The sequence below is a fragment of the Vigna unguiculata genome, chromosome 10 (assembly GCF_004118075.2).
Source record: "Vigna unguiculata cultivar IT97K-499-35 chromosome 10, ASM411807v1, whole genome shotgun sequence".
Classification (NCBI taxonomy): Eukaryota; Viridiplantae; Streptophyta; class Magnoliopsida; order Fabales; family Fabaceae; genus Vigna; species Vigna unguiculata.
This window is the reverse complement of record NC_040288.1, coordinates 34,311,395-34,329,230: the sequence shown is the minus strand read 5'-3', so window position 1 is coordinate 34,329,230 and position 17,836 is coordinate 34,311,395. Positions and strand designations below refer to the sequence as shown.

Sequence of the window (17,836 nt, the reverse complement as noted above, 5' to 3'; positions counted from 1 at the left end):
GTGAGTTATACTTAAGTCTCATTGTTGTTGTATTTTCCAAATGAATTATCCCCACTTGATAGACCACAATTGGTATTACAATTGTTTAAGTCTCATATTGTGTAAAAATGAGAAAGTCGAGTAACATGTATATAAATTCATTGTCTCAAGTTTTTTGGTTGAAGTGGTGTCAATCCTTTATGTGAGTTTGACTCGTGTCTATTTTTGTTATATCTTTCTAATGAATTATCTTCCCATTAATTCTCATCTCGTCCTCATTTAAATTATTAAAATATTCTTGACTTGTATAAATATTATTCCCTTAGTATTTAGTTTCATAATTCTTAATATTTTTTATTTATTTGTTCATATTACAATGTTTGAGTTTGAATTTCAAAGTTTCAATTTCAATGATGTATAGTTCAACTAATTCAATATATAAAAACTTTTATCATATCTTCAATGTATTTTCTATCTAATCATATTTTTAATATACATTTGATTATTTTTTCTTATTTTTAATATTTTTATTTCTTGCTCTTTTATTATATAACATATTGTTTTAAAAAAATTATATATAATCATTTTTATTTTCTGATTCATTCTTTTAAATGTTATCACCACTAGAAAAAATCTGACACTCTAAATCATAATATTTAATTCTGATGTTTATTCATTTTCTGATATTCTCTCATAACCGACTTATAATCTTCATTTTTTCATAAAAAAAATACAAATTTACTTGAATATAAAAAATGAATAAAAAATCATAATTTTAATTTTACAGAGTAGAAGACCACCAGTGTCGAACTCAACAAACCCCAGACACCATTTCGTGCACATGTTGACGGCTGTGTTCGTGTCTAGACGCTCCGGGAGGTGGACGCTGAGGCAAAATTGTCTGGGCTTTGTAGAACAGTCCCTCTCACACGGTCATCTTTTCATGGTCACCTTGGTTTGTTTTCTCTCCCTTCATCTTCTCCCTTCCCACTATTCATCTCCTCCCAGTTTCTTTTCACATTGTCTTCTGTGGTTCTATTTTTTGATCTTCTTCTTCTCCTGTTCATTTTCTCCCTGTTTATCTTTTCCCTGAACTTTCATATTCCTTTGTTTCTTCTCCTATGTGTTTCTTTTTTATTTTTTCCAGTTTTTTTCCTTCATCATATGTTATGCAAACCTAATTGCCAATTACATTATTCACATTCGATTCAACGATTCATGTTACGATTCAGGTTACAAGTTACAAAACGATTCATCAAACGATCGCTGCAGGAGAATTTTGTAACTGCAGGAGAATTTTGTAACTGCGGGAGAATTTTGTAACGAATCGCGATTCAGATAGTACGATCCTGATCCTGATGATTCTAACTACACTTAAAAGTAAAGAAGATTTTTTATTTTTTTATTTTTTTTTAAATTTTTACACGGATTAGGGAGCCAACTACGGGGTGAGTTGAGCTAGAGCCAGGTTGTAAAAGTTCTGGATCATCATAAAATGATCCGGGTATGGCTGCTGCCTCTTTCTTAAACTCAAAACGTGTGAGGTGTTTGACATGTCTAACTGAAATACGATAGAACTTTCAAGCAATATTTTGTGCAAAGAATGTAGAGATAGAACTGCTTATATTTCTTGAAACATTTATTGGTGTCAATAAAGATAAAAATAATGATGTGTTGAATCAGATTGGCAGTTTTAGTTAGTTATCTGCAATGATAGAAGGCAGTAGAATTCGGTTGAAGACATGGCAGCAGGCTGCTGTGGCAATGGGTTCGGCAGTGGGAGCATTGTTGGACCCTCGAAGAGCGGATTTGATAGCGGCTCTTGGTGAGACGACTGGAAAGCCTGCTTTTGAGAAAGTTCTTCAGAGGATGAAGAGTTGCCCTGAAGGAAGGGTGAGCTAGTTTATTTTATTCTAATCTTATTTGTTTTTCGTTAAGGTGGATATTTCCTGCCCATATTGTTTTGGATGCTGATTTTTTCTATTTGCTTATTGGATGCTCTATAGCTAGTACTAGCAACAACCATAGTTTATTTGTTCTTGAGATAACAAAGAGTTTAGGATCAGGTGATGGCTGGCCCTTGGTCTTACTCATTGATAAAAGTGATTATAAAAAGCTATCACTTATCACTAAATCACTATCATTTATCACTAAATTAACTGGCATTCTTTTTTGCCTGTTGAAGCATACAACTATGCCACAACAACAACCAATCATTTTCTTTTATAATTCTGATTTATAGGCCGTGTTATTGGAGCGCCCTCGTGTTGTTTCTGCAAACGTTGGACATGCTTGGGACCTGCCGGAAAACACATTCGGTGCTGCCTATGCTAGGTTTATGGGATCTAGGAACTTTTCACCAGATGATCGACCTCCTGTGCGGTTCATGGATACAGATGAACTGGCCTATGTAACAATGAGAGCTCGTGAAGTGCATGACTTCTGGCATACCCTTTTTGACCTTCCCACTAACTTGATTGGGGAGACAGCGTTGAAGGTTATTGAGTTTGAACAGATGGGCCTTCCTATGTGCCTGCTGTCTGTTGTAGGGGGCACTGCTAGATTCAGTGGAAAGCAGAGGAAATTGTTTTATCAGCATTACTTCCCCTGGGCTATTCGTGCTGGTATGCAATCCACTGATCTTATGTGTGTGTATTATGAGCGGCATTTTCATGAAGACTTGGAAGATGTTCGCAGAAAACTGCAAATTGTTCCTACTCCCATTGTTCCTTAGCTGTATGTATTCGGTCTTGATAAGTTGTCTTGGTGATGACACTGTGCTTGAACTTTGCTATCCAAATTTTGGAATAAAATCCACTGTACTGTACAACCCCTTCCTCTTATATCTTAGTCAATTAGTTTTGATTTTATCATATGATCAGTAAAATAGACTTACAATCACTAGTTCTATTTTTCAACATATCCTGTTATGTTATAGTTTTATTCTTGTATCAATAGTGATTTATCAATCCATGTGATTGCAAATTTCTAATCTAATCACTGACTTTATTTGTCTTACCGGCTAGGGGTATGCAGAAACCACTTGTGAACCAAACCAAACTGTGAAACGCACAGAATTAAATTGAAATAATCAAACTTAAAACAATTCAATTACCAAACCACTTTTTCAAAACAGTTCGGCTACGCAAACTAATTTGCTTAAGTAATTTGTTGAGCAAAATGCAAGTTTGTAAATACTTAAAGGCCAAATTGCATGTTTTTTTAAAGATTCTGAACTTACTGTTTCAAAATTTTCAAACCCTACCATCAAATAAGAATCCTGTCCCTTAATTTTGTATGCAAACTCCATATGAACCCCTTACTTCAGAATTTTCAAACACTAGCTCCAAATCCTCACTGTGAAGTAGGGATTATGTCTCTTTATCTCTGATCACATGAATTAAGCCTCACTGTGGTTCAGTACTTCTAAGTTGTTTGTTCTTGTTTCGGTCCTTTTGGCCGGCCCATATATCAGATTGGACGGATTTATTGACTCAGCATTCACATCCATGAAGGGCTGGTAAGAAATAATATTGTTACATAGTCTTTTTTTATTCTTACAAGCCTGACTTAAATTGTATATATGATTAAGTGTAAAAGTTTTAATGATTAGCAGGATTTCTTTTTGTTGCTGGGTAAAAAATGTAGTGCTTTTCTGACGTTGCGATTAACTAAAATTTATGTTTCATCTTTTTGCTTATGTCAACGTGTGAATATGGGATGACTATCATCTGATGGGTTATGCAAGTGGAAACCTGATTGTGTGTGTGCTTTTTGAGATTTGAGGACTTAAGCATCTTTTTGATGTGTGCATTGTTGTGCTTACTTTCTCAATTTCGGTGATTGCTTTGTGGGTGTTTATGGCATGCTGTTAATGGTGATTGGATCCTAAATTTGGCATGTCTCTTGCAAAAGTTTCAGAAAATTGCAGGAACTATTAGAAGCTATAATTCTAGTCTCCCTACTTCAACTTTCGTAAAATTGGTATGTGGTTTTGAACGTTTGTACGTAAAATTGACTTTGGTGAGACTTGATTCTTTAGTGAAGTGATTGATGTTTGTTGGATGTTTTTATCCCGAAACCATGTTTGCTTAAACTTGGCTAGTTTTTCAATCCAGTAGAGAAGCTACTATTTATTTATCATTCTAGTCAAATCTAGCTTTGAAGCAAAACCAATTTTACTTAGCAATAATCAAACTACCATATTTTATAAAATCAAGTATGCTGTCAAAATCAATTCTTATTATTCCCATGCTGTGACAGCAAACACAATTTTAGTATATCATGCAGATATAGTTGAATGTATTGAGCCTTATATGAATGCCAGTTTGACGATTCGATTTTGGGAGTTTATCTCAGTGTGAATTATTTTGTTCAAAATATCATCCAGATGGAATTGGATGTGCTGAGCCTTTTATGAATGAGAGTTTGATGATTCGGTTGAGAAATTATCTCGATCTGAATTATTTTGTTTGCATGCTATATGTTCAATAAATGCTAGATTTCTAAAAAACATGATGATGGGCCCATATCATATAAAATTCTGATTCTTGCTTCACTTATTAATGGAACCTTATCTGTTTTGTATATCAAGCTTTCGTTACTACTTTATTATGGATGGAAACAGATGAAGGTTATTAATACCTTCTGTTATATTGACCTGTCGATTGACTTGTCAAATTGCTTTACCCTATGACAAGTCAATCTGGCCCGTTATTCAATCACTTTATCATCAACCCCTGTTCTAAGTTATTCTGAAGATCTGTTTTCAGTTGATTCGTCGTTATTCGTGAATTAATAATTGTCAACAATAATATAATTTACTATCTTTACTCGTTTTTGGAAAATTATTCAGTTGCTACTTTTATGTGTCACTATAATCTGTAAACTGTATATTGTATCTGTTCAAAACAAAAACATATGGTCTAAAGTAACCGAAACTGATATTTTGTTATGTTAAAATCGCAAATTGTTTTCAGTACAACTATGATATCATAAGGGATTGTTCTATAATTTATAGCTTGATATTTTCTTTATGGTTCTTATTTCTGTTAGCATATTATTGTTAGATTCTACCTCAAATTCTGGACATTAGAAACCATGGAATGAATGATAATGTCAATTGGATAAAAGCCTCAAGAGTATCAGAGTTTTCAGATGAACATGACAGCCAATGTTTCCGAGTCATGTCTTATGGATTTTGTCTCTATTCATGTTTGGACCACAATCTGGGAAAGTTTCTGTGTTTGCAAATTCCATGATCACACTAGGGATGAAAACAAGGACCCAAAGAAAAAGTCTAAGAAAGAAATGAAGACCGAGTATTTTGCATATCAGAAACACATATTTTTTTATTAGAAATGAATCATTGACTGTAAAATTTACTTATAATTTGCAATTTGAATCTGGTTTTCAGAGACTTCATTTCTGATAACACCATTAAGCTCAATCTTGTAAGTAAGTTTGGGTGTTCAAATTAACGAGTAAACCAATTCTTGTTTGTGCTACGTTGACGATGACTTGGACGTGTATTATTTCGCAGAAACAGAAATTTCATTGACTTGACTTTGATCAGTGCAAGTTACTTTGACAATTTATGAAAATATGGTAAATACAAAGTCGGTGTTTTCTAGAGTAGAATGACGTTTCTTATAAACTTTTTTACGTGCTCGTTACTTCACATGATAACATAGATGTCAAAAAAATTGTTTAACTACAATTGAATGGTGATACAATTTCTAAACTATGAACTGACATGCATATAAATATTGTTCATCTGAATACGTAAACATCTGAGGCTTACTATTAAAAAAGTTTTATCAGTTCTTTTACAAAATTAATGTAATAATGTTATTTTGATGAAAAATATAGACCATATGGGTTGTGCATTATTGGATTGGAGTAATCGAAATATTTCATTTGTTGTAAATGTTTTAAATATTTCGCAACATAAGAAAAAATGACCAGCTGGTTATATATTTCCACATATAAAATACCCATGAATGTTGTTTGAATGTTTACATTTTTATTTTAAATTTCTCTATTAAATTCCATACCACGAGTTTGAAAATAATAATAATAAAAGATCTTGTACTTGCATTGAAAATGCATAAACTAGTTTCAAAGTTGGAGCTTTGCATTGACCAAAACAAAGAAAATGTTGCAGCTTTGCTAGTTGTTTTCTTTTTTTTTCTTTTTTTTTCCTTTTTAAAGTTAATAATACTCTACTTGAGGTAAACAAAGCAGCATATTGATATTTATGCAATTTTTTAACACCAGAACCATAACATTATTCATTGAGAACCAGTTCCTTTTAATTTTTATATATAGGTTTGATTTAATTTTCAAAAATCTGTACTACATAAATTAAAGCAATATACATAGAAATCAGAGTAAATAACTTGTACGTGAATTAAAAGAATAATTTTTAGATGTAATGAGCATGTATAGAACTAAATATGTAATTAAATCTATAAAAAGTAATGTAGATACAATTATGATTTTCGAGGAAGGAAGATGAAGTTGAACAAAAAGGGTAATCAAAATAATAAACAAAATGGGAAGAAAGGATTGGAAATGGAAAATCACAGACAGCACACCAACGTTGATGAAAAAAAGTGAAAAGAAAAGTCAATAAGATCACGGGTTCACACATGCGTGTCCGCTAGAAAAGCCTCAGACTCTTACCACTCTTTCTCTCTCTCTCTCTCTATGTCTTGAAACCGAAGTGCCTCAAAATTAGCTCCTTTTCCACTCTGAATCACTCTATTTATATTGGGTCTTTCCTCCAGCTCCTTCTGAGTTTCTGGTATTGAATTGAGTTCAGAAGAGGTCATAGATACAAGACATGTCTGGTGTTGAGTCTGGTGACCACCACAACATCAAAGGGGTACCAACTCATGGTGGACGCTACATTCAGTACAATATCTATGGCAACCTCTTCGAAGTTTCCAGAAAGTATGTCCCTCCTATTCGCCCTGTGGGTAGAGGTGCTTATGGTATTGTTTGGTAAGTCAAAAGTCCCTTTCTTTTTCTGGTGTTTTCTTTTGCTGAATTTATTACATTTGTTTTGTTGTTTGTTGCCTTTTGGGTAAAGGGGTTTTCTTGCTTTGAGCTATGTTGCTGTACTTTCCTATTCTGGTCTAGGATTAGCTGACTTTAGGAGCAAAGACTAGTTTTTGTTACTGATCAAACCTCTTTTGTTAAGAATTAAGCAATTAACTTTTTTTGCTTTTGAATTCTGTCATTCTTTAGTTATGTATGATCTGGTTGTTGACTTATTGAAGATTGGATTGGTTATTTTCGTTTGATGGTGAGGGAGACCAGTTTTGAGCTCAAATTGTTGCATTTTTCTTGTTTTTGTTTTACCAATTGCCGTGTCTTTATGGGATTTGTGTGTTACTCGTTCCCAGACACTGTTTTTGTAGATTTTAAAATGTTGGCCAAGTGCGTAGACTTTCAAATCTCTTCCAATTTTGTTTCTGGTGTTTAATTAGTTGTTGATACTATGATTTTGCTGGAGTCAAAAATGGAAAATGAGATGAGATCATTCCTTTTTTGTGTCTGGGTGCTCTTGTGATACTGATGCTGTTAACAGCGTAGTTGTTGGTATTTCAAGATTCAATTACATGGAGTACAATGTATATGTTTTGGACTGTGTATGAAATTCTGGGTCTCACTAGGAGTTCACTTTATTTTCTGTTATCAAAGATGTGTAGAACACTAACAATTTTATTGTTTCCTTCAGTGCTGCTGTAAATGCGGAGACAGGAGAGGAAGTTGCCATTAAGAAGGTTGGCAATGCATTTGACAACAGAATAGATGCCAAGAGGACCTTACGAGAAATTAAACTTCTTCGGCACATGGATCATGCAAACGTAATTTTGATGCTTTTTTACTTGCACTCATCTACAGCTTGTTTTCTTCAATGTTATTGTTTATTTAAATTATTTACTTCCCTATGAGACTGTGTGAATTGTATTTGGCCTATTATTACTTTCTTTCTTCAGTTTCTTCTTTTGCTTCTTCGCCCATTTTCTGTTGCTTCTATAAAAGCTTTGATATGTAGCGTTTAATGTTGCACGTTGAACAAGAAGAAATGACATAATGCAGCATCTTGTAATGTGATACGCTGATTCACCACTATGGACTTTTCTTATACATAGTATTTTCACCATATGCATAAATTTATGCTCTGTTGGGCTGAACATTTTAAAACAACCTAGTTAATGCTATTTATCTATCTTCATATTCTTACAATCTCAATTTAGCACAGTCAAATTTGTTTTTGAGTAAATAACTATTTATCAGAAGCATACTTTTGAGTTGGACTTTCTTGACATCCTTGCTATAATTTTATTCAAATGCTTTTTGTATGCTTGAATGCAGATTGTGAGTAGCTTTAGTATGAATGATTTCATTTATTTAAGTCAGGTTATGGTAAAATCTTTCGATCTTAGTTGTAGAAAATACTTGTCTAGTTCTCTGGGTATACTTGTCTTTGATTCATGAAAGGTGTTTGATTGGGTTTTCCTCCTTCAGTTTTGACTAAAATTTTCATTAGCATTCAACTTGCTAAGATTACTATTATATTTTCAATGCAGATTATGTCTATTAGAGATATTATACGACCTCCTCAGAAGGAAAACTTCAATGATGTATACCTTGTTTCCGAGTTAATGGACACAGATCTCCATCAAATAATACGTTCCAATCAACCACTGACTGATGATCATTGTCGGGTTAGCACTTTAATTACTTTTAGCATACGACTTTTAATCTATGTAGTTTGAAGACTTTATAGCAAACAGCTTCATTAATGTACTCTCCTTTAGTTGTATAGTGACACAAACTGGAGATAAAGCCAAAAATAAACTGCTTAGTAGATATTTTGAACATAAATATTGGTGTCGAGTATGCTATATTGCGTGTTTGTGAAGTAGTTCTATCTTAGTTTAATAGGCCTGAGTTTTATATTTTCATGTCAAACTAAATCAGTGTTTTGTTTGCAGTTCAATGTTTTATGCTGTGACGGCTACAATACTGTGGTTGCATTGTTGTTACTTTCTGCAAAGTTTTACTTCCAATATAATGTCAAGGGCATAAATTAATTTGTTTTAGCATGCTTTATACTTGAGCCAACTATTGAATTTGCATAACACCAGACTTGAATTTGTGCCTCTACAATGATACATGTTTTCTTATGGTTAGGATTTGAACAATAACATTGTGCATGGATAATACCTTACCTGATTACTCTCTTTTACTTTGCTTATAAGCATTATGTGTTAGCCACTCTCTAAAGTTTAGACCTATTATTAACTTTTATCTGAGGTATTCTTTTACTGAAAATTTCCCCCCATTCTTCTACCTTTTTTTTTGGTGTTGATTTGTGACTTCATTTCATTGTTATAAATAAATTAAATCCTTGGAAAGGTTATGCTTTGGTTTTCACCTGTATTAATGTTTGTGGACAAAGCTTTGATCTCCAGTTATGTGAAAAATGTGATATAAATCTGAGCTGAATGTGTATAATGTTCTTCACTTCCTCTACAACAGACTAGAGAAAATATTTTAATACGAATTTGTTTTATAATTTACATTGATATGCTGAATTACCTTGCAATTTTCTTAGTAATTTAGTCTTCTTGCTTTGGATTAATTTGGTTAATGACATTCAATGTTTTATGTATCAAATCAATAGGTAAAATGTAATTATACTTATGAACATCCTGAAGAGCCTGGAACCTTGGAACACTGAATGAAGCTCAGTCTGTGTACTAGGTGGTGTCGGTCTCCTATCTCGCTTGTGGGATCCACATCATCTATTACACTGCTTGGACTTAGTGTGGTCTTTAAGGCTTCCGGCAGTGTAACATTGTTTTTATATTTTCTTACAGTAACTCTTAAGATCTTTCTTTTTTTCCCCAGTATTTTCTGTATCAATTGCTTCGAGGACTCAAATATGTACATTCAGCAAATGTGTTGCACCGTGATCTAAAGCCTAGCAATTTGCTATTGAATGCCAATTGTGACCTCAAGATTGCCGATTTTGGCCTTGCTAGAACTACATCTGAAACTGATTTTATGACTGAGTATGTGGTCACTCGATGGTACCGAGCTCCTGAATTGCTTCTTAATTGTTCAGAATATACCGCAGCCATTGATATATGGTCTGTTGGTTGCATACTTGGAGAAATCATAACAAGACAACCACTCTTTCCTGGCAAAGATTATGTTCATCAGCTGAGACTGGTCACTGAGGTATTAGTTTTTGATATCATCCTTCTGATTGCTATCATAAATCTATTGAGACTGCTTATGTTCTTATTTATTTGTATTTCTTTTGTCTCTTCTAGATCTGGAAGTTGGATCTACTTGTAAATTAGAGTTCCAACTTCTACAGCTTTATGCAATTGTGAATTTTGGGTGTCAAGCTTTGCTGAAATGCTGTTGGTACTTTGATTATTTTGAACCTTTGGTTTATTTCAGTCAAATTGACCTCTTTGGTATAGTATGATAGAATTTGGGGAAAATTCAAGGAAAAAACAACTAAGTTTTTGAAGGGTTGAATATTTTAATGGTGTCTGACAAAGGATTCAGGTCTGGTGGCATAAAATTTTTATTTTGAAATAAAATAATATGAAAAGAAAAGCTGTGCATCAGTGATATCACTTGTGCCCAAATGAAAAAGATGCATCACATCAATAAGATTTTGGATCTTTATGCTTATATCTTCTGGATTTTACAACCTGTATCACCATGTGGAAATGTAAAATTACAAAATTGTATACCAGTTTTGAAGTTCTGAAATGTTATAGGATGGTATTTGTGGTCCTGGCCTTTACAGTAGTTTTACTAGCAGAGTAGACCATATGATATTGTTATTAAAAAATATTAAAGAATTGTATTGTCTATGACTACTTTTGTACCCTTGGTTTCTTTTGGCGTTTTGAGAAACCTAAGGAAATCATATATGTAAGAAATGAAAATTGATTAAATTAAGAATGCTTATATAGTCTCTGACCCATCCCGTTCTAGGTTATCAATAGATTCAGATTATACAGTTTCCTGGTAGAATGTAAAGTTTCATTCTTTCATGCTTTTGAGATCTCTTACTGATTTAAAATTAACAATACAATAACAATTCTCATTTCTTTCAAAAAGCTGATTGGTTCACCCGATGATGCAAGCCTTGGATTTCTACGAAGTGATAATGCTCGTAGATATGTAAAACAGCTTCCCCAGTATCCAAAGCAAAACTTTTCTGCTAGATTTCCCAACATGTCTCCTGGTGCTGTTGATTTGCTGGAGAAGATGCTTATCTTTGATCCTAACAGGCGTATTACAGGTATTCAGCATGCAGAACTTTTTCCACAGTTTTATGAATAGCTGTCTGTGACTTTTATTGTTCCTGGAGCAGTATATGAATTGGAATGATATATATATAGGGACAGATGTGAAAGACCAAGTTATGAACTTTAGCACCAATAAGTACCTCATGAAAAAAATAAACGGGAATAATAATTAAAATATGAGGTTACGAATTAAAAATCTGTTACAATTTTTTCCAATTTTGTTTTGAAGGGTACCCTTGTAAGTCTGTAGTGTTTTCTGGCCTAGAAATGACTTCTCAGTTTAGAACAACCAAATCAATGACTAGTTTGTACGGCTATCTTGAACCTGTTACCATTAGGTGGTGTGTAAAAGCTGTTACAATATCTAGTATTTGTGGTGTGGTTCTCCCAAGGTTCTTAACATAAGAGTAAAGCCAACTAGTTTTGTGAAGTCATTTAAACATCATTTTTTTTTTCTGAACAATATACATACCACAAATGATGATAATGATGAGATGGGAATTCAGTGATTTCTGTTAGATGTATTTGTACAAATATTATACAATGAGAGTGTTCATATCTATAAATAACGAGATTCTCTTTTGTCTATATTTTTATTAAATTGTATCCTATTTCTTAATTCTTTTCAGTTGATGAGGCATTGAGCCACCCATACATGGCACCTCTCCACGACATCAATGAGGAACCTGTTTGCACTAGACCCTTCAGTTTTGACTTTGAGCAACCGTCATTCACTGAAGAAGATATCAAGGAACTCATCTGGAGAGAATCTGTGAAGTTCAATCCTCATCCACCAGTCTACTGAGATTTTGTTTTTATGTTGTATATGCTTAGCGAAATACCTGATAACTAATATACGTTATGACACTACTTTGGCAAGTTGCAGAGCACCACAGAACATGAAACATATTGGACATATCTGAGGTTGTTGTGAGGTTTCTTTCATTTCAGTCTCATCTCAGATTCTTGGATAATCATATTGTTGTACTGTACTGAGGAAAGGATCAGAAGATGTGCAGCTTTACTCAGTTTTTCAGCTGAATATTCTTGAGCTCCAACTCCTTGTTGCACTTCTATCCTTCATTTTAGACTCCAGGACCGTGCACTGAACTCATCTTGCCAGTTTTTCATCATTCACACCAAGATAAATACACAACTTTTCATTTGTGTGGACAGACATTATCCCATGTTCCCATTGTATGACATAAAATGTAATGGTTTGTTAGTATTCGAATAATTTAAAATAATTTAAAAAATTTCTTAAGTCAGACGTGTGCAGTGGTCCTTTTAGCAGAACTTAACAGACAAAACTTGACTCATGTAACAACATAATATATAGGTTCTAAGAAGCTTAAAGCCATTGCATGAAATTTTAGCAAAAGGAAAATTGTTTTGTGACAATAATTTCACAGAAAATTCATTGCTCTACACGAGTAACGATTTCTGTACTGTGGATAAGATGGTAAAGACTAGACTTACATAAATAACTATATGAAACATTGTATCACTAGTGTAGTCATGCATGTTTAATTAGGTAAACACATTTCTTAAGCTGCAACGAATCAATTGGTAAATCATCTGTGGGGAAATCACAGGGGTTGATGTTCTGCTGCCCTTGATCAGGTAAAGAACTGCATGGCTTAGGAGTCACCCCACTTGTGGTCCCTTCAATATCAGTACATGTCCATGGTTGTTTTTTGGCCTTGGCTGCCATGTTAATGGTGACATTGGAAATGCAGATTCCAGTAAAAGGGTCATTGGAGATTCCTTCCAACCTAGCAGCCATGGTGACATTGTCTGCCACCACATCTCTGTAGTTGATGCCTTTGATCTCAGGCAAGGCTTTAGGATCATAGTGGCTATCAGCATGGGAGCCATAGCTACCAGTCATCCAAAAAACCCATTTCATGGTGTGCAAAGTCATTCCCTTTACATATATGTCCTTCACATACCCTCCTCTCCCTACTGCAGTTTTGATTCTGACCCCTGATTCTGTATGAATGGCTGTGATATCCTCTGCTCTGACATCTTGGATTCCACCCGACATCTCACTTCCTAAGGCAATGGCTGCACTTTCTGGAGAAATGCATGTTAGCCGTCTGATCACTAGTTGTTTTGTGGGCAATCCAAACTTTATGCCATACTGATCCCATCCACTTTTCACTGCTACACAGTCATCTCCAGAAACTATGTAGCAGTCTTCAATTCTGGTATTTGTGCAAGAATCTATTGCAGAAAACAAGGAAAAGTGATAATATCAATATACTCACCGTCCAAAACCTGTTCTGTGCTAGCATCTTTAACAATTCTAATTATTTTATTAGAATTGTTTTTAATACTATTGAAATCTGATTCTTTGTTTCTTCCTATCTAATAATTAGTGAAGTTGAAGACTCATAGAATGGATGAAGACAAACTTTGTGAAAGGTTTCCCTAGAAAGGACCAAATTAGTGATTTTGAACCCTCTTAACTGAAATTATTTTTAATGTTTATTCCTTTTCTTTAAAGTCTCATGTTTAAATACTTATTTAATCTTGATAAATTATATTAAAGTTGAGATTTTCTCCCTGGATAAATTGCATTTTAAGACTATTATAATCTAAACAAAATAAATTTTGAATTTACTTTTAAAATTTTTGACATAACATATAGTGACTTTTCTGTAGAAAGGATGAAAATTTCAAAGTTTTGGGCATTACCCTTTTTTTTCATAATTTTCTCAGCACCTTTTAAAAGTTTTACTTCTTTAATTCACTTCTATCTAATTAAATAAAATATTATTATTAACGATGAAAACAATTAATGTTCTTTTCAAATTTATTTATTTATATATTTTTAAAATTTAAAATACTTAGATGATACAAAAAAATTTATCAGCTGCATATTAGGTGAGAGCGTGAAAATCCATATATGATACAAGGAAAAACTACTTATAACCATACAATCATATATAAATAACTAAATTAATATTAACATTTACGTAAACTTGGATGGTTAATATTAGTTTCTCTTACTATTTTTTAATTGGCATGTTCTCCCCACTGGAACATATATATAACAAATAATCTTCACATACTCACCTGGGTTGATGCCATCAGTGTTTGGAGATGGGACAGGAGCGATAATGGTGAGGCCTTTAATAATAATATTGCTGTACAGTGTTCAAAAAATTATCATAAAATCTTGAAATTGGAACGACATTTCAGAGATTTAATAATGCTTCTGATAGTAATCTGATAGTAATCTTAAGGCATTTATAACTTAAACAAGTTACCTGCTATAAACAGGATGAACATTCCATGATGGAGAATTTAGGAGGGTCAAATTAGAAATTTGAATCTTGTCTGAGAACATTAATTCAATCAAATATGGACGAGTGTACTTCAACTGTTTCTTGTGAAATTTCTGCCACCAAAATGCTCCTTGACCATCTATGGTGCCATTGTCACCTATCACCCCAACAGTGACATCAACCTTAATGTAACATCAAACTTACAGAAAATTTTTAAATGACATGAAACTGATGTTATTTTTTGTTGGAATTTAAGAAATCATCTCATGGGACCAATAAAGGGATGCAATTGCAATATGATCATTAGTCACAAAAGATTAACCAGCCTGTTCTGAAAGTAACTGTATGTCTAATTTGACGCAAAGTAGCTCTTGAGAGATACATTGAGTGCACATATTAAATTAAACAATTAACTAATCCAAAATGTTTAAGGAAAAAAAGAAAGAAAAGAAAGCCTAATGGGAATACATTGAATCAGAGAAAGGAAATTTTGGCTACTTGGAATTCAAACTTTAGATGCGTAGCACATGTTTGCTGAAAAGGTTCACCAACCCTTAACTACTGGTTTGATAATTGTTTCATGCATGCAACTTTTTGCATACCTGTGACAATAACATCGGTGAGGTTTGTTCCAAATATGAGGCTGGTGTACCTTCCTGCTGCTGCATCTCTTCCTCTACCGTACGATGGGAGTGGTTCAATCACAGGCCACTCACTAATATCCTACACCAGTTTATATTAATTAATGACTAATATTAATACAAAGAAAAACTTTGGTTAGTGGTGTTGCACATGGAAGTGCTACAAAATGTGCCACTCTAGGAACTGCTCCCTATGAAAAGAGACAAAAAGTGTTTTGGACCAGACTATGTCAGGAATAACCAAAAGTGAAGGGATGAAAAATTGACTTGATTTTGGTTTTGGGGATTGAAGGTTCCTTTCATATGGAACCAAATTTTTCTAGTGAGTTTGTGAACAGTTTTTGTTGATCAAAGGTTTGGGAGTTTGTAAATTGCTTTCACGAGTTACTTTGACAACATTGCTTTGATGGCCTAGTTTTCTAGTAACAGTAGAAAGTGAAGAACCTTGTGACACGTTTGAATTTCATTTATCCAACATTTTACCTTATTTGTAACTCAAGTGAATCCCTTTAAAAAGGTATATCTCCAATTTCATCCGTAAGTCACGAGTCTATGACACTATGACAGCGATAAATAACAAACTAGTTCTGTTTTTCATTTAGTTTTGAAATCAAACTAAGAACATATTACTAATTTTCCATCAGTGAAGTCCACTGACATAATATATTTTCCCATGCACCAAAAAGAAAGCTTAATAGCACCACTTCCTTGACTTATTATTGGTTTTTTTTGTCAGATTTGGAAAATAGTTCTCCCAAAATGCTGCCACAAGGAAAGGTGCAAGAAAGGGAAAAAGAAGCTAAGTGGGTGAAAAAACAGTAGTTCAAATACCAGAATCAGTAGAATAGTTTTTTCAACTATACAGGAACAGTATAACACCTTGAGAACATACAAAGAAACTGATATTTGTGGTTTGGTCAGAAAATCAGTTAACATTATCTGGACATGTGAACAGAAGGTTATTAGAAACACATACAAAAAGTATATTAAAAGATCTTTGTGTAAAAGGTTTAGAAGGAGACTAAGAGATTTGATCATTAACTGAAACTAATGGTATCAAATAATCTATGTAACTGATCTCAGCAAGAGAAACAGGACTATAGTAGCTGCAAATCAAGAAACTGAATGTTGACCAGGTCATGAATCTCATATTTGTGATAACTTTTTCATCAAAGAATGAACAAAAATGAGAGAGATACCTGAGATGCAAGAAGAACAGCATCTTTGTGAAGATAGAGAGTGAAATGACTGGTAAGACTAAAACTCCCAGTGAGCCATTTTCCAGCAGGAACATAAAGCTGAGACCCCCCTTTTGAAGCATGCTCACTCAGATGACTGATTGCAGACTTAAAAGCCTTTGTGTTTGATGTTTTTCCATCTCCAACACCACCAAAATCCGTCAATGAAGCACTGTATGCCCTGCAATTTATAGCTTTGTATTCAAAAGAAGTGCCAACAGTTTTTGATTTTCTGCTCTCTGCTACCTCTGAGTTTAGCAGTGTCACCAAAAGAAGACCACAAACCAATCTAATTACCTGTAAAACAAAACACCCCTCAGAGAAAAAAAGTGCAGAAAATGAAGATATATGTATACACGTAACTCGATACATTTGTCAAACGGTTTCCATGCATAAGCTCTAAAAGTATATGCAGGAAAGAATTGCTATATGAAACAAAAATGCAACTTAGAATGACAGAGGAGGAAAAAGGGTCTAAGTTGTACCCTCATGTGAGCTTTCCACAAGAGCTCCATACTAAGAAAATATACTTTTGTATTTGTTTGAGGTACATGTGAAGAGTGCAGCAACCATGCCAAGTATTTATAGGTGAAGTTTAGATACGGTCACTAGGTTCATTCATGAATTCTCAAAATTCAAAAAGGTGAATGATTATTGTTTAGGATTTGTTTAACTAAATAAGCAACAATTATTTTTCTCTCTTGATAAACAATTTGGTAAATATGCCTATAACCTATGTACCAAATCTTCTTTTTCTCGTTCCTAGACACACAAAAACAAACATGTCCAAGGTTACTTGTTATCCTAGGAGCCATGATGTGCCAAAAGAATGATACTGTATTTGTTGCGTCCAAGGCTTCATTCAATCCTAGTTGCAACTTCAAATAGGAGTTGCCCTGTTTTCTCCGAATTCATGAGTGGATTTTCGTTTATTTCCATTTGGTTCAAAGGTTTTGTTGAGTTAGAATCTCTTAAGGAGAAAGGAACATTAATTGTAACTTGTATTCTTAATCTTATTGTGCTCACATGTCCTTACATATGCAAAATGTTGCATAACTTGTTTTTTCGAAATTTATAGAAATAGATTTATGTCTTGGCATAATATGGTAAGAATGTGAGAAAATATATATTGAAAATTCAAGTGTAAGTTTTTACCAAGAGTTTACCTCTCTAAAGACCCATATATTGAACATATATCAGTGCAATTTTGTTATGATTATGCTTTATGAATTTAGGAAGAAGTTTAGAAATGTGAGATATTGGGTTGGTGTGGTATCTACTATGATAGTATTGGAACATATTTTTTTTCTTATTGGAATTCTCACTTA

General features: G+C 33.5%; 3 protein-coding genes across 7 annotated transcripts; 2 read left to right on the top strand and 1 right to left on the bottom strand.

Annotated features, from left to right (window-relative positions):
• Positions 1-759: 759 nt before the first annotated feature.
• On the top strand, positions 760-2,950 carry LOC114165688 (ubiquinone biosynthesis protein COQ4 homolog, mitochondrial). 5 transcript variants are annotated; one of them, XM_028050253.1, is made up of 4 exons: positions 760-934; positions 1,212-1,320; positions 1,663-1,872; positions 2,222-2,950. In XM_028050253.1, the coding sequence occupies exons 3-4, from the start codon at positions 1,690-1,692 to the stop codon at positions 2,711-2,713; spliced, it is 675 nt and encodes a 224-aa protein (XP_027906054.1). In that variant the 5' UTR covers positions 760-934; positions 1,212-1,320; positions 1,663-1,689; the 3' UTR covers positions 2,714-2,950. The 5 variants fall into 5 exon arrangements, with proteins under 5 accessions (XP_027906054.1, XP_027906055.1, XP_027906053.1 ...); XM_028050254.1 differs by having other exon boundaries at positions 1,212-1,359; XM_028050255.1 differs by having other exon boundaries at positions 770-934; positions 1,271-1,320.
• A 3,680-nt stretch (positions 2,951-6,630) lies between these two features.
• On the top strand, positions 6,631-12,604 carry LOC114166044 (mitogen-activated protein kinase homolog MMK2). Its single transcript, XM_028050697.1, has 6 exons — positions 6,631-6,987; positions 7,727-7,856; positions 8,583-8,720; positions 9,910-10,242; positions 11,146-11,329; positions 11,966-12,604. The coding sequence occupies exons 1-6, from the start codon at positions 6,827-6,829 to the stop codon at positions 12,139-12,141; spliced, it is 1,122 nt and encodes a 373-aa protein (XP_027906498.1). The 5' UTR covers positions 6,631-6,826; the 3' UTR covers positions 12,142-12,604.
• Positions 12,605-12,740: 136 nt separating this feature from the next.
• On the bottom strand, positions 12,741-17,130 carry LOC114166043 (probable polygalacturonase). The gene is made up of 6 exons (XM_028050696.1): positions 16,994-17,130; positions 16,470-16,805; positions 15,232-15,352; positions 14,612-14,786; positions 14,418-14,488; positions 12,741-13,562 (listed from the first exon to the last, which is right to left on the bottom strand). Exons 1-6 carry the CDS (start codon positions 17,021-17,023, stop codon positions 12,853-12,855), a joined length of 1,443 nt encoding a protein of 480 aa, XP_027906497.1. The 5' UTR covers positions 17,024-17,130; the 3' UTR covers positions 12,741-12,852.
• Between the last annotated feature and the right edge of the window lie 706 nt (positions 17,131-17,836).

What these genes read in the sequence shown, in the direction of transcription:
- LOC114166044 (XM_028050697.1), top strand. Translation starts at nt 6,827, where the DNA reads ATGTCTGGTGTTGAGTCTGGTGACCACCACAACATCAAAGGGGTACCA. An exon ending in TGACTGATGATCATTGTCGG is followed by an intron (nt 8,721 to 9,909) that starts GTTAGCACTTTA and finishes TTTTTTCCCCAG; the next exon opens with TATTTTCTGTATCAATTGCT. An exon ending in TCCTAACAGGCGTATTACAG is followed by an intron (nt 11,330 to 11,965) that starts GTATTCAGCATG and finishes AATTCTTTTCAG; the next exon opens with TTGATGAGGCATTGAGCCAC.
- LOC114166043 (XM_028050696.1), bottom strand. Translation starts at nt 17,023, where the DNA reads ATGGAGCTCTTGTGGAAAGCTCACATGAGG. An exon ending in TGTGGAAAGCTCACATGAGG is followed by an intron (nt 16,806 to 16,993) that starts GTACAACTTAGA and finishes TTTGTTTTACAG; the next exon opens with GTAATTAGATTGGTTTGTGG. An exon ending in GTTCATCCTGTTTATAGCAG is followed by an intron (nt 14,489 to 14,611) that starts GTAACTTGTTTA and finishes AACACTGTACAG; the next exon opens with CAATATTATTATTAAAGGCC.
- LOC114165688 (XM_028050252.1), top strand. Translation starts at nt 1,690, where the DNA reads ATGATAGAAGGCAGTAGAATTCGGTTGAAGACATGGCAGCAGGCTGCT. An exon ending in AGAGTTGCCCTGAAGGAAGG is followed by an intron (nt 1,873 to 2,221) that starts GTGAGCTAGTTT and finishes TCTGATTTATAG; the next exon opens with GCCGTGTTATTGGAGCGCCC.